An 18,343-nucleotide genomic window follows, 5' to 3' on the forward strand; every position below is an offset into this window, starting at 1 on the left:
GTGTTGAGCCATGTGACAGTTGTTCAAACACCTTCAACTTCTCCTTGCAGATGGTGGCTAGGCGTTGGAGACTGGGGAGAGGGCAACAGTCCAACAGTATGCTGCATGGATTGGTTCTGGGTCCTGTCATTTACATCATCTTCTATTTGGATGAGACTAAAAGTATGTTTTGTAAGTTTGCAGATGATACTAAAATTACTGGTATATTTGCTTTGTGAAGAAGGTTATCTAAGAGGACCTTGATCAGATGGGCCAAGAAGTGGCAGATTGAGTTTAATTTAGATAGATGCAAGATGTTGCATTTTGGTCAGGCAAACCAGGGCAGGATCTACATAGTTAATGGTAGGGCCCTGGAGAGTGGTGTTGAAAGAGGGACGTAGGGGTGCAGGTTCATAGTTCCTCGAAAGTGGTATTGTGGGTAGACAGGGTGGTGAAGGTGTTTTGCATGCTTGCCTTCATCGGGCAGAACATTGAGTATAGGAGTTGGGAAGTCCCCATTATGGCTGTAAGGGATATTGGTAAGGCTGTTTTTTTTTAGTATTGGGAGCAGTTCTGATTGTCCTATAGGAAGGATGTCCTTAAACTAGAAAGTGTACAGAGCAACTTTGGCCAGCATGTAGCCAGGACCAGAGTGGTTGAGTTCTAATGAGATGCTGGATAGGCTGGGGCTTTCCCCTCTAATGTTGGAGGTTTATAAAATTTCAACATTAATAGGTTGAATAGCTAAGGTCTCTTCCAAGGGTATGGGTTTCCAAAACTAGCGGATATAGGTTTAAGGTGAGGAGGGAAAAATTTAGTCACGGCCATAGAGATGTACAGCACGGAAACAGACCCTTTGGTCCAACCCGTCCATGCTGACCAGATATCCCAACCCAATCTAGTCCCACCTGCCAGCACCCGGCCCATATCCCTCTATACCCATCCAGGTGCCTTTTTACATGTTGCTATTATACTAGCCTCCACCACTTCCTCTGGCAGCTCATTCCAAACACGTACCATCCTCTGTGAAAAAGTTGCCCCTTAGGTCTCTTTTATATCTTTCCCCTCTTCCCTCTAAAGCTGTGCCCTTTAGTTCTGGACTCCCCCATTCAGGGAAAGACTTTGTATATTTACCCTATCCATACCCCTCATGATTTTGTAAACCTCTATAAGGTCACCCCTCAGCCTCCAATGCTCTGGGGAAAACAGCCCCAGCCTGTTCAGCCTCTCCCAATAGCTCAAACCCCCCAAACCTGGCAACATCCTTGTAAATCTTTTCTGAACCCTTTCAAGTTTCACAACCTCTTTCTGATAGGAAGGAGATCAGAATTGCATGCAATATTCCAACAGTGGCCTAACCAATGTCCTGTACAGCTGCAACATTACCTCCCAACTCCTATACTCAATACTCTGACCAAAAAAGGAAAGCATACCAAATGTTGTCTTCACTATCCTATCCACCTGTGACTCCACTTTTGAAGGAGCTATGAATCTGCACTCCAAGATCTCTTTGTTCAGCAACACTCCCTAGGACCTTACCATTTAAGTGTACAACACCTGCTAAGATTTGCTTTCCCAAAATGCAGCACTTCACACTTATCTAAATTGAACTCCATCTGCTATGTCTCAGCCCATTGGCCCATCTGATTAAGATCCTGTTGTAATCTGAGATAACCTTCGCTGTCCACTACACCTGCAATTTTGGTGTTATCTGCAAACTTACTAACTGTATGTCTTATGCTCACATCCAAATCATTAATAAGTGATGGAAAGTAGTGGACCCAATACCGATCCTTGTGGCACTCCACTGGTCACAGGCCTCCAGTCTGAAAAACAACCCTCCACCACGCTCTGTCTTCTACCTTTTTGAGTGAGTTCTGTATCCAAATGGCTCGTTCTCCTTGTATTCCGTGAGATCTAACCTTGCTAACCAGTCTCCCATGGAGAACCTTGTCATATGCCTTACTGAAGTCCATATAGATCACGTCCACCGTTCTGTCCTCATCAATCCTCTTTGTTACTACTACAAAAAACTCAATCAAGTTTGAGAGACATGATTTCCCACACACAAAGCCATGTTGATAATCCCTAATCAGTCTTTCCAAATAAATGTACATCCTGTCCCTCAGGATTCCCTCCAACAACTTGCCCACCACTGATGTCAGGCTCACTTGTCTATAGTTTCCTGGCTTGTGCATACCACCTTTCTTAAACAGTGGCACCATGTTAGCCAACCTTCAGTCTTCCAGCACCTTAACTGTGACTATCGATGACACAAATATCTCTGCAAGAGGCCCAGCAATCACTTCTCTAGCTTCCCACAGAGTTCTAGGGTACACCTGATCAGGTCCTGGGGATTTAGCCACTTTGAGTTTCAAGACATCCAGCACTTCCTCCTTTGTAATATGGACATTTTTCAAGATGTCTCCATCCATTTTCCTACATTCTTTATCGTCCATGTCCTTTTCCACAGTAAACACTGATGCAAAATACTCTTCCCCCATCTCCTGCAACTCCACACAAAGGTCGCCTTGCTGATCTTTGAGGGGATCTGTTTTCTCCCAAGTTACCCTTTTGTCCTTAATATATCTGTAAAACCCTTTGGATTCTCCTTAACTCTATTTGCCAAATCTATCTCCTGTCCCCTTTTTTGCCTTCCTGATTTCCCTCTTAAGTATATCTTCTAAGGATTCACTCGATCTATCCCGTCTATACCTGACATATGCTTCCTTCTTTTTCTTAACCAAACCCTCAATTTCTTTAGTCATTCAACATTTCCTATGCCTACCAGCCTTTCCTTTCACTCTCACAGTAATATCCTTTCTCTGGACTCTCGTAATCTCATTTCTGAAGGCTTCCCATTTTCTAGCCATCCCTTTACCAGTGAACATCTGCCCCCAATCGCATTTTGACAGTTCTTTCCTAATAACATCAAAATTAGCCTACCTCCAGTTTAGAACTTCAACTTTTAAATATGGTCTATCCCTTTTTTTTCCATCACCATTTTAAAACTAATAGAATTATGGTCGCTGACCCCAAAGTGCTCCCACCTCCTTTTTTTTTTTCACCTCAGTGGTTAGCACTGCTGCCTCACAGCACCAGGGACCCAGGTTCGATTCCAGCCTTGGGCAACTGTCTATCTGTGTGGAGTTTGCACATTCTCCCCATGTCTGTGTGGGTTTCCTCTGGGTGCTCCGGTTTCCTCCCACAGTCCAAAGATGTGCAGGTTAGGTGAAGTGATCATGCTAAATTGCCTGTAGAGCTAGGTGCATTTAGTTCGGGGGAATGGGTCTGGGTGTGTTACTCCTTCGTAGGGTCGGTATGGACTAGTTGGGCTGAAAGGCCTGTTTCCACACTGTAGGGAATTTAATCTAATCCCAGTCCCATGTTCCTAACCGTGCCCGGAGTTCATCTGCCTTCCTTTTTAGGCCTCTTACATTAAACTGCACTTATTTCAATGCATCAGTCCCACTTTGTTCTTTGCTTTGTCCTTGCCTGCCCTGACTTTGTTTGACTCGCCTTTGTTCTCAACTGTATCAGTCTCAGATTGAAATCTTTCTTCACTATGTCCCCGGGTCTTACTCATTTAAATCCTCCCGACCAGCTCCAGCAAATCTCCCTGCCAGTATATTAGTCCCCTTCCAATTTAGGTGCAATCCGTCCTTCTTGTACAGGTCACTTCTATCCCAAAACCACTTCCAATGATCTAAAAATGTGAATCCCTCTCCATACACCAGTTCCTCAGCTATGCATTCATTTCCCCTGTCCTCCTTTTCCTGCCCTCACTAGCTCGTACCACTGGGAGTAATCCAGATGTTACTACTCTTGAGGGCCTCCTGCTTTTTTTTCAAATTCCTGCCTAACTCTCTGTAATCACCCTTCAGAATCTCCACCTTTTCCCTTCCTATGTCATTGGTTCCAATGTGTACAATGACCTCCTGCTGGCCCCTCTCTCCCTGAGAACCTTCTGCACCCTCCCTAAGACATCCTTGATCCTGGCACCAGGGAAGCAACATCCCATTCTGATTTTTCGCTGCTGGCCACAAACATTTGTCTGTATCTCTGACTAGAGAGTCCCCTAAGACAGTCGATTGCTTGGAACTCTATGTACCTCTTATTACATTAGAGCCAGTCTCAATACCAGAAACTTGGCTGTTTGTGCTACATCCCCCTGAAAATCCACCACCCCCTGACATTTTCCAAAACTGAATACTTTGTTTGAAATGGGAATAGCCACAGAAGACTCCTGCACTACCTGCCTATGTCTTCTTACCTTTTCCTGGAGTAAAGCCATCAAATTGATGATATCTGAGACTACCCCTCCCTCTTTTTCTCCTGCGCCCCCCCCCCCCAACCCAATAACTGCCATCCATCACACCCCCTTGCTCTTGTAAATTCCTCATTGCCTCTAACTGCCTCTCCAACTGATCTATTCGATCTGATAGGATCTGCAACCAATGGCATTTAATTCAGATATAATCCTCAGTAAACCATAAACTCTCCCTAAACTCCCACATCCGACAAGAAGAGCATATCACTGTAGTAAGGGCCATTTTTGCTTCTTTCAATCTACTGACCCAGAAAATAGCACTGTCTGTCTTATTGCTCTACAAAACACTGCTCCAGGTTAAATTAGTACTTATGGCTTATATTTAAGTTTAATCAAGAGACATTGCTCAATAAAACATATAATCAAGAAAGAACCCACTTGACTCACTACTGCAGACTTATTTTAAGACCACGCTTAAAACGTCCACTTATTTGTATCTGTGCTATGACCTCTTCCCAACAGGTTCAGCCAAGATCAGTTGTGAATTTCATTTTTTTTTTAATTTTCCCAGACACACACTGATGTCCAGCGATACATGATTTCAACAGCAAAGGCAGTAACTGCTAACTCTGTCAGTTAGCAATGTGGGTTTCTCGCTCTGACCTCACCATGTGCTTCCCTTATCTATTCTTCTCCCTTTTTTAAAAGTGCTGTTATAGAACATAGAAAAGTACAGCACAGAACAGGCCCTTTGGCCCATGATGTTGTGCTTAGATTTAATCCTAATGTAAAATATAATAACTTAACCTACGCACCCCTCAACTCACTGCTATCCATGTGCATGTCCAGCAGTTGCTTAGATGTCCCCAATGACTGCTTCCACCATCACAACTCTGTGTAGAGAACCTACCTCTGACGTCTCCTTTATACCTTCGTCCTAATATCTTCAAACTATGACTCCTCGTACCAGTCAATCCTGCCCTGGGGAGATGTCTCTGGCTATTGACTCTATCTATTCCACTCCATTATCTTGTATACTTCGATCAGGTCTCCTCTCTTCCTCCTTTTCTCTCGAAAAATTTGATTTGTGGAGTTTCCTCCAGTGAGCTGTTTTTAATTGTCCACCACCATTCATGACAGGATGTGGCTGGACTGCAGATTTTAGATCTGATCTGTTGGTTGTGGGATCACTTAGACCTGGATGTGTCATGCTCTTTGACTTGCAAGTAATGCTGATATGGTGTCATCATTTAAGGTGACCCCTCATTTTTGGTGTGCTGCTGGCATGCTCTCCTTTTCCATGTTTGAAGCAGAGTTAAACTCTTGGCTTGATGGCAATGGTAGAATGAGGGATATGTTGGGCATTGAGGCTCGTCTAGGAATATGGGTTTATTCAGCACTGTCTTTCCTAATCTTGCTTGCTGAGTGAGGGAATTCTATCATTTTCAGAAGGTGTTTTGTTTGTTTAACAGACGTGGGCTTCACTGACTGGGTCAGTATTTGTTGCCTGTTCCTGTTTGGCCTTGTGTGAGGGCTGTGATCAGGTTCTGCCTTGAACTGCTGCAGTCCATGGCATTTGGGAGAGAGTTCTAGGATGTTTGATTCAGCAGAAGTGATATAACAATCACTTTGTGGGCGGCACGGTGGCACAGTGGTTAGCACTGCTGCCTCACAGTGCCAGAGACCCGGGTTCAATTCCCGCCTCAGGCGACTGACTGTCTGTGTGGAGTTTGCACGTTCTCCCCGTGTCTGCGTGGGTTTCCTCCGGGTGCTCCGGTTTCCTCTCACCATCCAAAGATGTGCAGGATCAGGTGAATTGGCCATACTAAATTGCCTGTAGTATTAGGTAAGGGGTAAATGTAGGGGTATGGGTGGGTTTCGCTTCGGCGGGTCGGTGTGGACTTGTTGGGCCGAAGGGCCTGTTTCCACACTGTAATCTAATCTAAATCTAATATATTGTCAAGGCAGGTGGCTTGGGGTTTTACAGATCATGGTGTTCCAGTGTACCTCCTGAACTTGACCTTCTAGCTGGTCAAGATCATGGGTTTGGAAAATGCTGCACTAAAGTGGTCTTGGTAAATGTCTTTAGCATACCTTGTGGATGGTACATACTGCTACTATGCATTAATGAGGGAGGTTTTTTTTTTTTGCTTTTAATGTGCCAGGAGAAAGTGAGGACTTCAAATGCTGGAGATCAGAGTTGAGAATGTGTGGGTGCTGGAAAAGCATGGCAGGTCAGGCAGCATCCGAGCAGCAGGAGAATTCAAGAGCCCTTTATCAGGAGTGGGGCTTGTTCTCATTCCTGGTGAAGGGTCTTGCCCAAAATGTCGATTCTCCTGCTCCTTGGATGCTGCCTGATCTGCTGTGCATTTCCAGCACCACACTCCGATTTTGGATGTGCCAGTCAAGTGACTTGTGTTTCCCTCCTGGATGTTGTCAACCTTTTTTTTGTGTGATGGAGCTGCACTTATCCAGTCAAGTGGGGTATTCCATTACACTATGACATCTTCCCTGCAGATGGTGGACAGATATTTAGGAATTAGGTGAATTAGTTGCTGCAGGATTCCTAGCCTCTGACCTGCTGTTACAGTTAGTGTTGATGTCTGGTCCAGTAGAATATCTATTCTGGATCAGTGGTGCTGGAAGAGCACAGCAATTCAGGCAGCATCCGACGAGCAGCAAAATCGACGTTTCGGGCAAAAGCCCTTCATCAGGAATAAAGGCAGAGAGCCTGAAGCGTGGAGAGATAAGCTAGAGGAGTGTGGGGATGGGGAGAAAGTAGCATAAGAGTACAGTAGGTGAGTGGGGCAGGAGATGGTGATAGGTCAGGGAGGAGAGGGTAGAGTGGATAGGTGGAAAAGGAGCAAGGCAGGTCGGACAAGTCCGGACAGGTCAAGGGGACCGTGCGGGCTGGAAGTTTGAAACTAGGATGAGGTGGGGGAAGGGGAAATGAGGAAGCTGTTGAAGTCCACATTGATGCCCTGGGGTTGAAGTGTTCCGAGGCAGAAGATGAGGCGTTCTTCCTCCAGGCGTCTGGTGGTGAGGGAGCAGCGGTGAAGGAGGCCCAGGACCTCCATGTCCTCGGCAGAGTGGGAGGGGAGTTGAAATGTTGGGCCACGGGGCGGTGTGGTTGATTGGTGCGGGTGTCTTGGAGATGTTCCCTAAAGCACTCTGCTAGGAGGCGCCCAGTCTCCCCAATGTAGAGGAGACCACATCGGGAGCAACGGATACAATAAATGATATTAGTGGATGTGCAGGTAAAACTTTGATGGATGTGGAAGGCTCCTTTAGGGCCTTGGATAGAGGTGAGGGAGGAGGTGTGAGCACAGGTTTTGCAGTTCCTGCGGTGGCAGGGGAAAGTGCCAGGATGGGAGGGTGGGTCGTAGGGGGGTGTGGACCCGACCAGGTAGTCACGGAGGGAACGGTCTTTGCGGAAGGCGGAAAGGGGTGGGGAGGGAAATATATCCCTAGTGGTGGGGTCTTTTTGGAGGTGGTGGAAATGTCGGCGGATAATTTGGTTTATGCAAAGGTTGGTAGGGTGGAAGGTGAGCACCAGGGGCGTTCTGTCCTTGTTACGGTTGGAGAGTGGTGTCTGAGGGCGGAGGTGCAGGATGTGGGCGAGATGCGTTGGAGGGCATCTTTAACCACGTGGGAAGGGAAATTGCGGTCTCTAAAGAAGGAGGCCATCTGGTGTGTTCTATGGTGGAACTGGCCCTCCTGGGAGCAGATACGGCAGAGGCGGAGGAATTGGGAATACGGGATAGCATTTTTGCAAGAGATAGGGTGGGAAGAGGTGTAATCCAGGTAGCTGTGGGAGTCGGTGGGTTTGTAAAAAATGTCAGTGTCAAGTCGGTCGTCACTAATGGAGATGGAGAGGTCCAGGAAGGGGAGGGAGGTGTCAGAGATGGTCCAGGTAAATTTTAAGGTCAGGGTGGAATGTGTTGGTGAAGTTGATGAATTGCTCAACCTCCTCGCGGGAGCATGAGGTGGCGCCAATGCAGTCATCAATGTAGCGGAGGAAGAAGTGGGGAGTGGTGCCGGTGTAATTACGGAAGATCGACTGCTCTATGTAGCCAACAAAGAGACAGGCGTAGCTGGGGCCCATACGTGTGCCCATGGCTACTCCTTTAGTCTGGAGGAAGTGGGAGGATTCAAAGGAGAAATTAAGGGTGAGGACCAGTTCGGCCAAACGAATGAGCGTGTCGGTGGAAGGGTACTGTTGGGGACGTCTGGAGAGGAAAACACGGAGGGCTTGGAGGCCCTGGTCATGGCGGATGGAGGTGTGGAGGGATTGGATATCCATGGTGAAGATGAGGCATTGGGGACTGGGGAAACGGACGTCTTGGAGGAGGTGGAGGGCGTGGGTGGTGTCTCGAACGTAGGGGGGATAGGACAGTGTCGAGGTAGGTAGAGATGAGTTCAGTGGGGCAGGAGCATGCTGAGACAATGGGTCGGCCAGGGTGGTCAGGCTTTTGGATCTTGGGAAGGAGGTAGAACCGGGCAGTGCGGGGTTCCCGGACTGAGGTTGGAAGCTGTGGGTGGGAGATCTCCTGAGGTGATGAGGTTCTATATGGTCTGGGAGATGATGGTTTGGTGATGGGGGGTGGGGTCATGGTCGAGGGGGCAGTAGGAAGGGCTTTAGCCCGAAACGTCGATTTTGCTGCTCGTCGGATGCTGCCTGAATTGCTGTGCTCTTCCAGAACCACTGATCCAGAATCTGGTTCCAGCATCTGCAGTCATTGTTTTTACCCAGTAGAATATCTAGTCAATGGTACTTAACCTCCCCTTTGTGCTTCCATCTGAGTATAAATGCATGAGGGATCTGTAGACAATGTGACTCCTGTTAGTCCCAGTAGATTGACTTGCCCAAACTGTGAGCAAAGCACTGGTTTGCTCAAGGGTAGGGTGGAAGAAGGTAATGAAGGATGGGCCTGGATAACAACATGTACACTTATGAACTGGATTGAAGTTTTTGTTTGGGATGGGTTGGGGGAAGTTTTTTTTTAAGGAGCTGACTCCAGGAGCAGGAGAAGTACTCTGGTGATGTGAAAGGCATGCAGCCTAGCGGGTGTAGTTCCATCAGTTGTAGTTTTACGTGATTCCTGCCAGGGTGGAGCTGCAGACGGCGAGTCTTTGCAAAGGAAGCTTGTGTGTGATTAGGACATCCTGTTTATAATACAAGTGCTGTATGTGTTGGGAGGAGTGTTCAGGAACCAATCTGCCAGGGGGTGAGGGAGGGAGACCTCCCAGTGGCTAGTGTGAACGTGCTGCTTGTCTGGTGGGAAGAGAAGAGAACAATTAAGTTGACTCAGTAACCATCCCTACCCACAAATAATGAGTTCATATTTTGTATATTAATGCTGGTAGTGCAAGCGTTCTCTAATTCTCCTTGTTCCAGTATGTTAACTGTCAGTCACAGGGTCACTTTTTTTTTGCCCGAGTTGAGAAGTTGCCCTATTTCAGGAGCTCCATATAAAGGAGAAAGCTGACACCCTCCGTACATCTGAGGGTCTGAAGTGCCATTCTCAGATGCAATGTTTTCAGCAAGCCCCCACCTCCTTTTTGATGTGAAAGATCACGTCATTCTTTTGAGCAGGAGCCCAGAAATTACCTCTTTTGAATAAGAATTTTTTTTGTACTTCAACAGTGATCAAATAATTGTGTTTGGGCTCAGGAGCTTGCTGTGTACAAATTGGCAGCTTTCTGTTGTAACGAAAGCTGTGAAGTGTCCTGTGGCCGATACACGCTGCAGAAATCCGAGTCTTTTTCATGAGTGAATTTCACTTTTAAAGTAAAAAAAGCACTTTGTCTTCAGAAATTCATTTCCTTTCAGGTGAGGATCTAGCTAGAATTTGGGAGGAAGTCTTGTGCTCTGAGTCGGTTCTGTTTTTACATACGTTAAACTCTTGATCCGAATGTATTACCACCCACCCTCAAAAAAAAACACTGGCCAGACCCCTTACCAAACAGCACTCTATTTCCAATGCAGAGGGTTAGTTGCTGTCCTCTGGGCTATGTTGTGAGACTGGCAAAACTATTTGAGTTTGGAGCTGTATATTAGCTACTTACAGTTGTTGGCATCTACTTCCAGTCTTCTGGCAGAATTTCAACAGATGTTCTGCAGCTGAGTTGTGCTCTAAGCTCCTCCGAAATAGAGGTTAAAGACCTGCTACCTTAAATAACATGAGGTGCAAAATTTGGATCAAAAAGGTTTTTATATCCAGAGCTTTTTGAACTGCAGGAATGTGAGGGAATTCCCACTGTTTTAATGGACAAAGAATCCATTGCTATTTTGTTCCATTAGTTGTTTACTGTGATCGGTTTTTGTTCTCCTTTGTCGCGAACAGATAGTAAATCTCGCAGACTCTTACCTACAAAATCTCCACTTCCTAAACACTTGGCATGAATTACTTGGTTGCCTGAATTGGATTCTTGTTCACAAATTAGGTTCTCCCTCCAGTCTGAGGCTTCCCTTGTGATTGCTCCTGAAGAAAAGATGCTTGTTTAACACCAGCCATGCATCTGTAATGGAAGTATACAAACTAACCTGCCTCAACTGTGTAGCCTTGATTTTGCTGTGACCTTGACAGACAAATCCATCCTTGTTTTGCAGCAGAGTTGGTCGTAGTAGAGCTTTCCCTTTTTTGTATTCAGCATTTTGGCTTAAGAGTAGCATTTCACCTGAGTTTTTTTCCCTTTTTTTTGGAAAGGACTGTTTCCCTTTGGGTTTCTGAATACCACAGTACCTTTTTTTTTTTTTAAAAATGCAGTCACTTGAAATGTAATGTCAACTTTGCACATAACAACATGCTCTGACAAACTAGTGCAATTTAAGAGCAGACAATATTGAAAACACCTTGCCACAGATTTTTAATATTCATTGGTTTTCCCACTAAACAATTTTGAAGATGGAAGATAAAATATATAAACTTGCAGAAGATACTAGGCTAGGGAAAACAGTGAAACATGCAGATGACACTGAGTGACTTCAAAAGGACATTGACAAGTTGGCCAAATGGACAGACACCTGGCGTATGAATTTACTAGACTGATAGCAGGAATAAGGGATTTTTACTCCAAGGAAAGATGAGTGAAATTCGACTTGCTGTCCTTCGGAGCAATGAAGATTTAAGAGGTGACCTTTTATTGAGGTGTTCAAATTATGAATATCCTTCTACACCCAGTCAAAGTTATTCTGCTTCAACTAGTTGGTATGCCTATAACTAGGGGTCACCATTTCAAGATCCTCAGCAAGGAGTCCGATGAGGAGAAACTTCTTTCCTTGGTGAATTCCATTTGAAGGTTTCAAAAGAGATAGATATATATTCAAAAGTGAAGATGCACTCTGGGCATTCTGCCTTCCCTGTTAGGCCTCTTGCTTTGAAATAAATGTAGTTTTAATTTATCAATCCTACCTTGTTCTCTCCTTTTTGTCTGTTTCTGTGCTGAAAATGTGTTGCTGGAACAGCGCAGCAGGTCAGGCAGCATCCAGGGAACAGGAGAATCGATGTTTCGGGCATAAGCCCTTCAGGAATCCTGAAGAAGGGCTTATGCCCGTAACGTCGATTCTCCTGTTCCCTGGATGCTGCCTGACCTGCGCTGTTCCAGCAACACATTTTCAGCCCTGATCTCCAGCATCTGCAGTCCTCACTTTCTCCTCTGTTTCTGTGCTGACCATTTGACTTGCTACTTTTCTCTACTCTAGCAGTCTCCTATTGATCTCCTTCCTCACTATCTCCATAGGTCCCACTCCCTCACCTTACTAGTTTAAATCCTTCTGAGCAGCTCTCCCTACCAGTATATTAGTCCTCTTCCAATTCAAGTGCAGTCCATCCTTGTACAGGTCACTTCTACCTGAGAAGAGATTCCAATGATCCAAAACTGTGAATCCTTCTACATACACCAGCTGTTCAGTCTCACATATTGAAAAATGTCCCCTAGAACCCTGCGAAGCTAAGGAAGTGATTGCTGGACCCCTTGAGAGTTTTGTATCATCAATGGTCACCGGTGAGTTGCCAAAAGACTGGAGGTTGGCTAACGTGGTACTATTATTTAAGAAAGGTGATAAGGACAAGCCAGGGAACTATAGACGAGTCGAGCCTGACGTCAGTGGTGGGCAAGTTGTTGGAGGGAGTCCTGAGGGATAGGATTTACAGGTGTTTGGAAAGGCAGGGACTGATTAGGGATAATCAACATGGCTTTGTGCATGGGAAATTATGTCTCCAATTAGTTTTTTGAAGAAGTAATGGAGAGGATTGAGGGCAGAGTGGTGGACATGATCTAAATGGACTTCAGTAAGGCATTTGACAAGGTTCCCCATGGGAGATTGGTTAGATCTCATGGAATATAGGGAGAGTTAGTCATTTGGATACAGAACTGGCTAGAAAGAAGAGGATGTGGTGGTGGAGGGTTGTTGTTCAGATTTTGGAGGCCTGTGACCAGTGGAGTGCACAAGGATTGGTGCTGGGTCCATTACTTTTTGTGATTTTAATGTAGGTGATTTGCATATGAACATATAGTTAGTAAGTTTGCAGATGACACCAAAATTGGAGATGTAGTGGACAGTGAAGAAGGTTACCTCCGGTTACAACAGGATCTTAATCAGATGGGCCAATGGCCTGAGATATGGCAGATGGAGTTTAATTTGGATAAATGCGAGGTGCTGCATTTTGGAAAAGCAAATCTTAGCAGGACTTATACACTTAATTAAATTTTTTTCCCTCCAGTGTGGAAACAGGCCCTCCAGCCCAACCACTCCACACCGACCCTCTGAACAGTAACCCACCCAGACCCATTTCCCTCTGACTAATAAACCTAGCACTGGGCAATTTAGCATGGCCACTTCACCTGACCTGCACATCTTTAGGTTGTGGGAGGAAACTGGAGCACCTGGAGGAAACCCACGCAGACACTGGGGGGGGGCGGGGGGGTGTGGGAGAGAGGAATGTGCAAACTCCACACAGTCACTTGAGGGTGGAATTGAACCTGGGACCCTGGTGCTGTGAGGCAGCAGTGCTAACCACTGAGCCACCATGCTGCCTTGGTTGCTGAACACCGAGACCTTGGAGTGCAGGTTCATAGCTCCTTTGAAAGTGGAGTCACAGGTAGTTGGATAGTGAAGAAAGCATTTGGTATGCTTTCCTTTATTGGTCAGAGTACAGGAGTTGGTAGGTCATGTTGCAGCCGAACAGAATGTTGGTTTGGCCACTTTTGGAATATTGTAAGCAGTTTTGGTCTCCATCCTATCGGAAGGATGTTGTGAAACTTGAAAGGGTTCAGAAAAGATTTGTAAGGAAGCTGTTAGGGTTGGAGGATTTGAGCTATATGGAGAGGCTGAATAGGCTGGGGCTGTTTTCCCAGGAGCGTCAGATGCAGAGGGGTGACCTAATATAGAGGTTTATAAAATCATGAGGGGCATGGATAGGGTGAATAGACAAGGTCTTTTCCCTGGGGTGGGAGAGTACAGAACTAGAGGGCATAGGTTTAGGGTGAGAGGGGAAAGATATAAACGCGACCTAAGGGGCAACATTTTCACGCAGAGGGTGGTATGTGTGTGGAATGGACTGCCAGAGGAAGTGATGGAGATTAGTACAATTACAGCATTTAAAAGGCATTTTGGATAGGTATATGAATAGGAAGGATTCGGAGGAATATGGGCTGGGTGCTGGTGAGTGGGACTAGATTAGGTTGGGATATCTGGTTGGTATGGATAAGTTGGACTGAAGGGTCTGTTTCCATGCTGTACATCTGAAGGCTGGAGAGTGGGACTAGCTGGGTATCTCTCTCTTTTTTTTTTTCGGAAGCCATACGAACATGGGTTGAATTTATCATCTTTACTGTGAAAATCCGATTTCTAACTTTTACTCCAACATTTAGTAGCTGAGCCTAAAGGTTAATCTCCAGGAAGTGGCTCCTTTTTATTTTCCCTGAAATGTTCTGTCTGCTGTCTTCCCCTCAACCCCCATAGTCCCATCCTTTTAAAAGTACTGTGTCCTTGCTTTTCTACCACCCTCTTGAATGATGTAGTGTCTTGTCCAGTTATTTCAAAATGTTTCTCAGGTGGTTTACTACATTCAGGCTTCACATGCAAGTCGTTTTGGTTTGTATGAGCTATTTTTGGTGTGATAGTCTAAGTTTTGATTCCAAACTGTTTGGAGAAATGTTTGTTTGTTTATACCTGATCTTTTCTTTTCTTTTTTTGTTTTACAGTTAGCAGTAGTATGCTGCGAGGTACCTCCATTCAAGAAGCTGCCCTCATTCAGCAATGGATTAACTTTGCTGAAAGTGAACTCATCCCTCCAACTGCAACTTGGCTTTTTCCAACTTCAGGTACCAGGAAATTAAACAAGCAGGTAAATTTCCTAATTGGTAAAAAGGCTTTAAATATCTGTTCTGATTTGATCAGATTCACCTGCTTGCAGTTTAGTAAACAAACATCACCTATTCTCGTGGTTTCCAGGCCTGCAGATTTTTGAATACCAAATGTTGACCTCATTCGTGAGGTTAGGAACTCTGTAGCAAGTAATTTGCCTTTTACCCAAAGCCTATCCCATCATTTATAAGTCATCAGTCAGGAGTGTGATGGACTGCTCTTCACTTGTCTGGATGAGTACAGCCTCCAACAACACTCAAGAAGTTCGACACCATGTAGAACAAATCAGCTCACTTGGTTAGCCCATTATTCATTGTGTTCACTTGCAATCTGCAGGAAGCACTGCAATGACTCACCAGGGGTCCTTCCAAACCCATGACTGCATCTACCTTTTTGAAGGACAAGGGCAGCAGGTACATGGTGGAGTTCCTCTCTAAGAAACTCATCATTGTGACTTGGAAATATATCACCCTTCCTCTGGTGTTTCTGGGTCAGAAATCTAGCATTTTGTCCCTAATGGTATTGTGGGTCAATATTAACAACAGATTTCAGCAATTCGAGAAGGACCCTTTAGTTTCCTTCTCTTTAACCCAATGTGTGTAACCTAGGAAACTGGCATTGTTGGGACTCCAGAAGAATTTTGGATGTTTTGAAAGCAATTTGTACCGACTTTCTACCAGTTCTCAGCCGAGGGTGGATGGCTGAGCTCAAGCTTTCCAAGAGAGTCTTAGTTTTAATCTGCTGCATACCTTCATATACCTGAAATATCAAATCATGCATCTATACTGAATGGGCCTGCTGTACTTCATGTTTCTCTTATTTTGAATATATTTTGGGGCTGTGTTTTGCACTGATTAGTTGAGCTCCCAGAATAACACACTTTTTTTGCTTGTCAGTTCTTTCTTCCTGCACACCACTACCACCCCCCCCCCCCCCACCCCCCCCCAACAAATAAACACACATGACTCTGGGTGCAGAATACTTCTGGGATTCACACCTGCTAAGAATTGCCTTTTGAAATGCTGACTCCTAAGTGGCAGCCCACCCTTCCTGCTGTCTGTGGGAATGTGAAACTGTCCACTAAATTAATGTTCAAGGGACAGCTCTGACCTTCAGTGAGCTTCAAACAGTTGTTTAAACGACGACTCTTGCACTGCAACAGGAAATGTAATTCTTTCACGTTAAACTTGTCATGAAACTGACTGACTCCTTTCCTTTGACCACTGAAAGCTTTGCTTCTTTTTAAGAAAGCAGACTTGACTTAGTACTTTCCTGACTGTGTATTTCATTATTTGAAAACTGGTTTTGTAATCGCTAATGTAGATTTATATCTTTTTTAGAGTAGGAATAGACCATTCAGCCCATCCATCTTGTCTTCTCATTTTGAGAGATTGTGGCTGACCTTATTTTGCCCTCACTCCACTTTCCTACTTGTCCCATAAGACTTTTTGTAGATCAAAAATCTCTCTAACTTGGCCTTGAATGTATTCAATGACCTAATGTTCACTGCTCCCTGGAGGAAGAGAATTTCAGACTATAGACTCTCAAAATACTATTATTTTGAAACCATTCTAGATTTTTCTTTTTCCCTCTGCACTTACTCCACCAAGCAACCTCTGAATTTGGTCTTTCAATAAGATCACCTCTCATTCTCTTTAAACTTCAAGCTCCTCGTTGTAGTAGTCAATCACATGGAATTTCACCGCACAGTTCCAATGCAGGTTTATCCTTCCTTAAGACCAAATAGTACTCTGGATGGGGTTCACCCAGCTCCTGAACAGCTGTGGCATGACTTGCCTACTCTAATACTGCAGTCTCTTTGTAATTAAGGCTAGCATTCTGTTTGTTTGCTTTCCATTTTTATTTACTGTACCTGCATGTTGACTTCTGTATATAAAGTCCCCCAGCTGCTGGTATTTTGCAGCTTCTCTCCAGTTTATATTTTTCAGTTTGTCCAACCAAAGCTCACCTTTTTTTCACATTATCTTTTTGTTTTTCCAAGCTTTTGCCCATTCGATTAACCTGTCTTGGATCAATGGCAGTGCGATGGAAGAAGGCAGTGTGGGGATAAAGAGGTACTTTTTAGAATGGCAGTTAGTGACTAATGGATTTCCACAGGGGTCGGTGTTAGGACCATAACTATTCACATCACACATTAATGATCTGGATGAAGAACATAAGGGCATTGATGCTAAGTTTGCAGATGCTAAGGTGGAGGGACAGGAAGGCTGTAGGCGGATTTGGGCAGGCTAGGAAAGTGAGCAAAGAAATAGCAGAATATGATGTGGGCTGTGATTAGGCTGTGCATGAGGGAAGAATCAAGGTACAGACAATTTTTAAAATGGGGAAAGGCTTTGGAAATCTGAAGCACGAAAGGATTCTGTTAAAGTTATTGTGAACATTCAGTTGGCAGTTCAGAAGGCAAATGTAATATTCATTTCAAGAGAACTAGCAATCAAGAGCAGAGGTGCACTGAAGCTGTATAAGGCTCTGGTCAGACTGCATTTGGAATATTGCAAGCAGTTTTGGGCCCTCTCTTTAAGAAAGGAATGTACTGGTGTTGGAGGGGTTCCAGATGAAGTTTACAAGAATGAACCTATGAATGAAAGGGGTGTCATGAACGATGGTTGAGGTTTGTCGGTCTGTATTTGGAGCTTAGAAGGATGAGGGATGATCTGATTTAAAGTTTACAGAATACCAAGAAGCGTGGGCACAGCAGATGTGGAAGAAGATGTTTCCAGTAGTAGGAGAGACAATGACCCAAGCCTCTGAAGGGATGACCCTTTTAGAACTGAGATGAGGAATTTCTTCAGCCAGAGGGTGGTTAATCTGTGGAACTCATTGCTGCAGAGGGCTGTGGAGGCCAAGTCCTTGAGTGTATTTAAGACAAACTTGCCCTTGATAAGGGGGATCAAAGGTTATCAGGAGAATGGGCTGAGAAATGCAGCAGCCATGATCAAATGGCAAAGCAGATTCAATAGGCTGGTCCAATTCTGCTTCTGTATTTTAGGGTTTGATGAACAGACTTTTTTCTTTTTTTTAATGTTAATTTGAGGGATAATATTGGCCAGGCCAGCAGGGATTTCTTCCTTAACTGATGTTTGAAATAGTGCCTGAAGTCATTTGCATTCTCTTGAGCAGGCAGGTTCTTAAAATTGGTATCCCTCTCAGTTAGACTGCACTCTGTCTCCATATCCCCTTTTATGGAAGTGAAATTTGCCATCATTTCCCATTCAGCTATATGGGACTTGAGCCATACTCTCAATTATAAATATGGGAGTACTTCTGGCTGTGCCACAATGGGAATGATTAATAAATAAATTGACCAATTTTTTTTTTGTTTCAAATGTTGCTGAAAGCTGGTTATCGTCCCTCTCCCACACACCCTTTTAATTCCTGTGGGACAGTTCCCACTTGTGCACCATGTAGGACAGAACCAAATATTGAATCATCTTAATAGTCAATCTGTATCTGTCAGCGATGTGCACATTGGAACAGAATCATGAACAGGAGGTGTACTACAGATTAGTGCTAGGTCTCTTTTTTTTATTTGATATTCATAAATTATACTAACTGGGATACAGGGTGGGGGATAAGTCTGCAGATGACCCCAAGATTCGCTGGGTGGTTTGATTGTGTGGAGAAAGGTGTTAAGTTACAGGAAGATATAGACTGACTGGTCAGTTGAGCAGGTCACTGACAAATGGAATTTAATCTTTATA

The 18,343-nt window shown here is 44.7% G+C and overlaps 1 protein-coding gene across 1 annotated transcript in view; it reads left to right on the forward strand.

Annotated features, from left to right (window-relative positions):
* The window catches only part of LOC122542712 (elongation factor 1-gamma-like), a 50,265-nt gene that overhangs the window by 16,168 nt on the left and 15,754 nt on the right, over window positions 1-18,343 (forward strand). Inside the window, exon 4 of the mRNA XM_087984114.1 lies at window positions 14,459-14,601. Within this exon, the coding sequence (XP_087840240.1) occupies window positions 14,459-14,601 (143 nt within the window). The remainder of the gene's footprint in view (window positions 1-14,458; window positions 14,602-18,343) is intronic.

This window comes from Chiloscyllium plagiosum, unplaced genomic scaffold (assembly GCF_037043375.1).
Source record: "Chiloscyllium plagiosum isolate Xiang-an unplaced genomic scaffold, Cpla_swu_hap1 HiC_scaffold_47, whole genome shotgun sequence".
NCBI lineage: Eukaryota > Metazoa > Chordata > Chondrichthyes > Orectolobiformes > Hemiscylliidae > Chiloscyllium > Chiloscyllium plagiosum.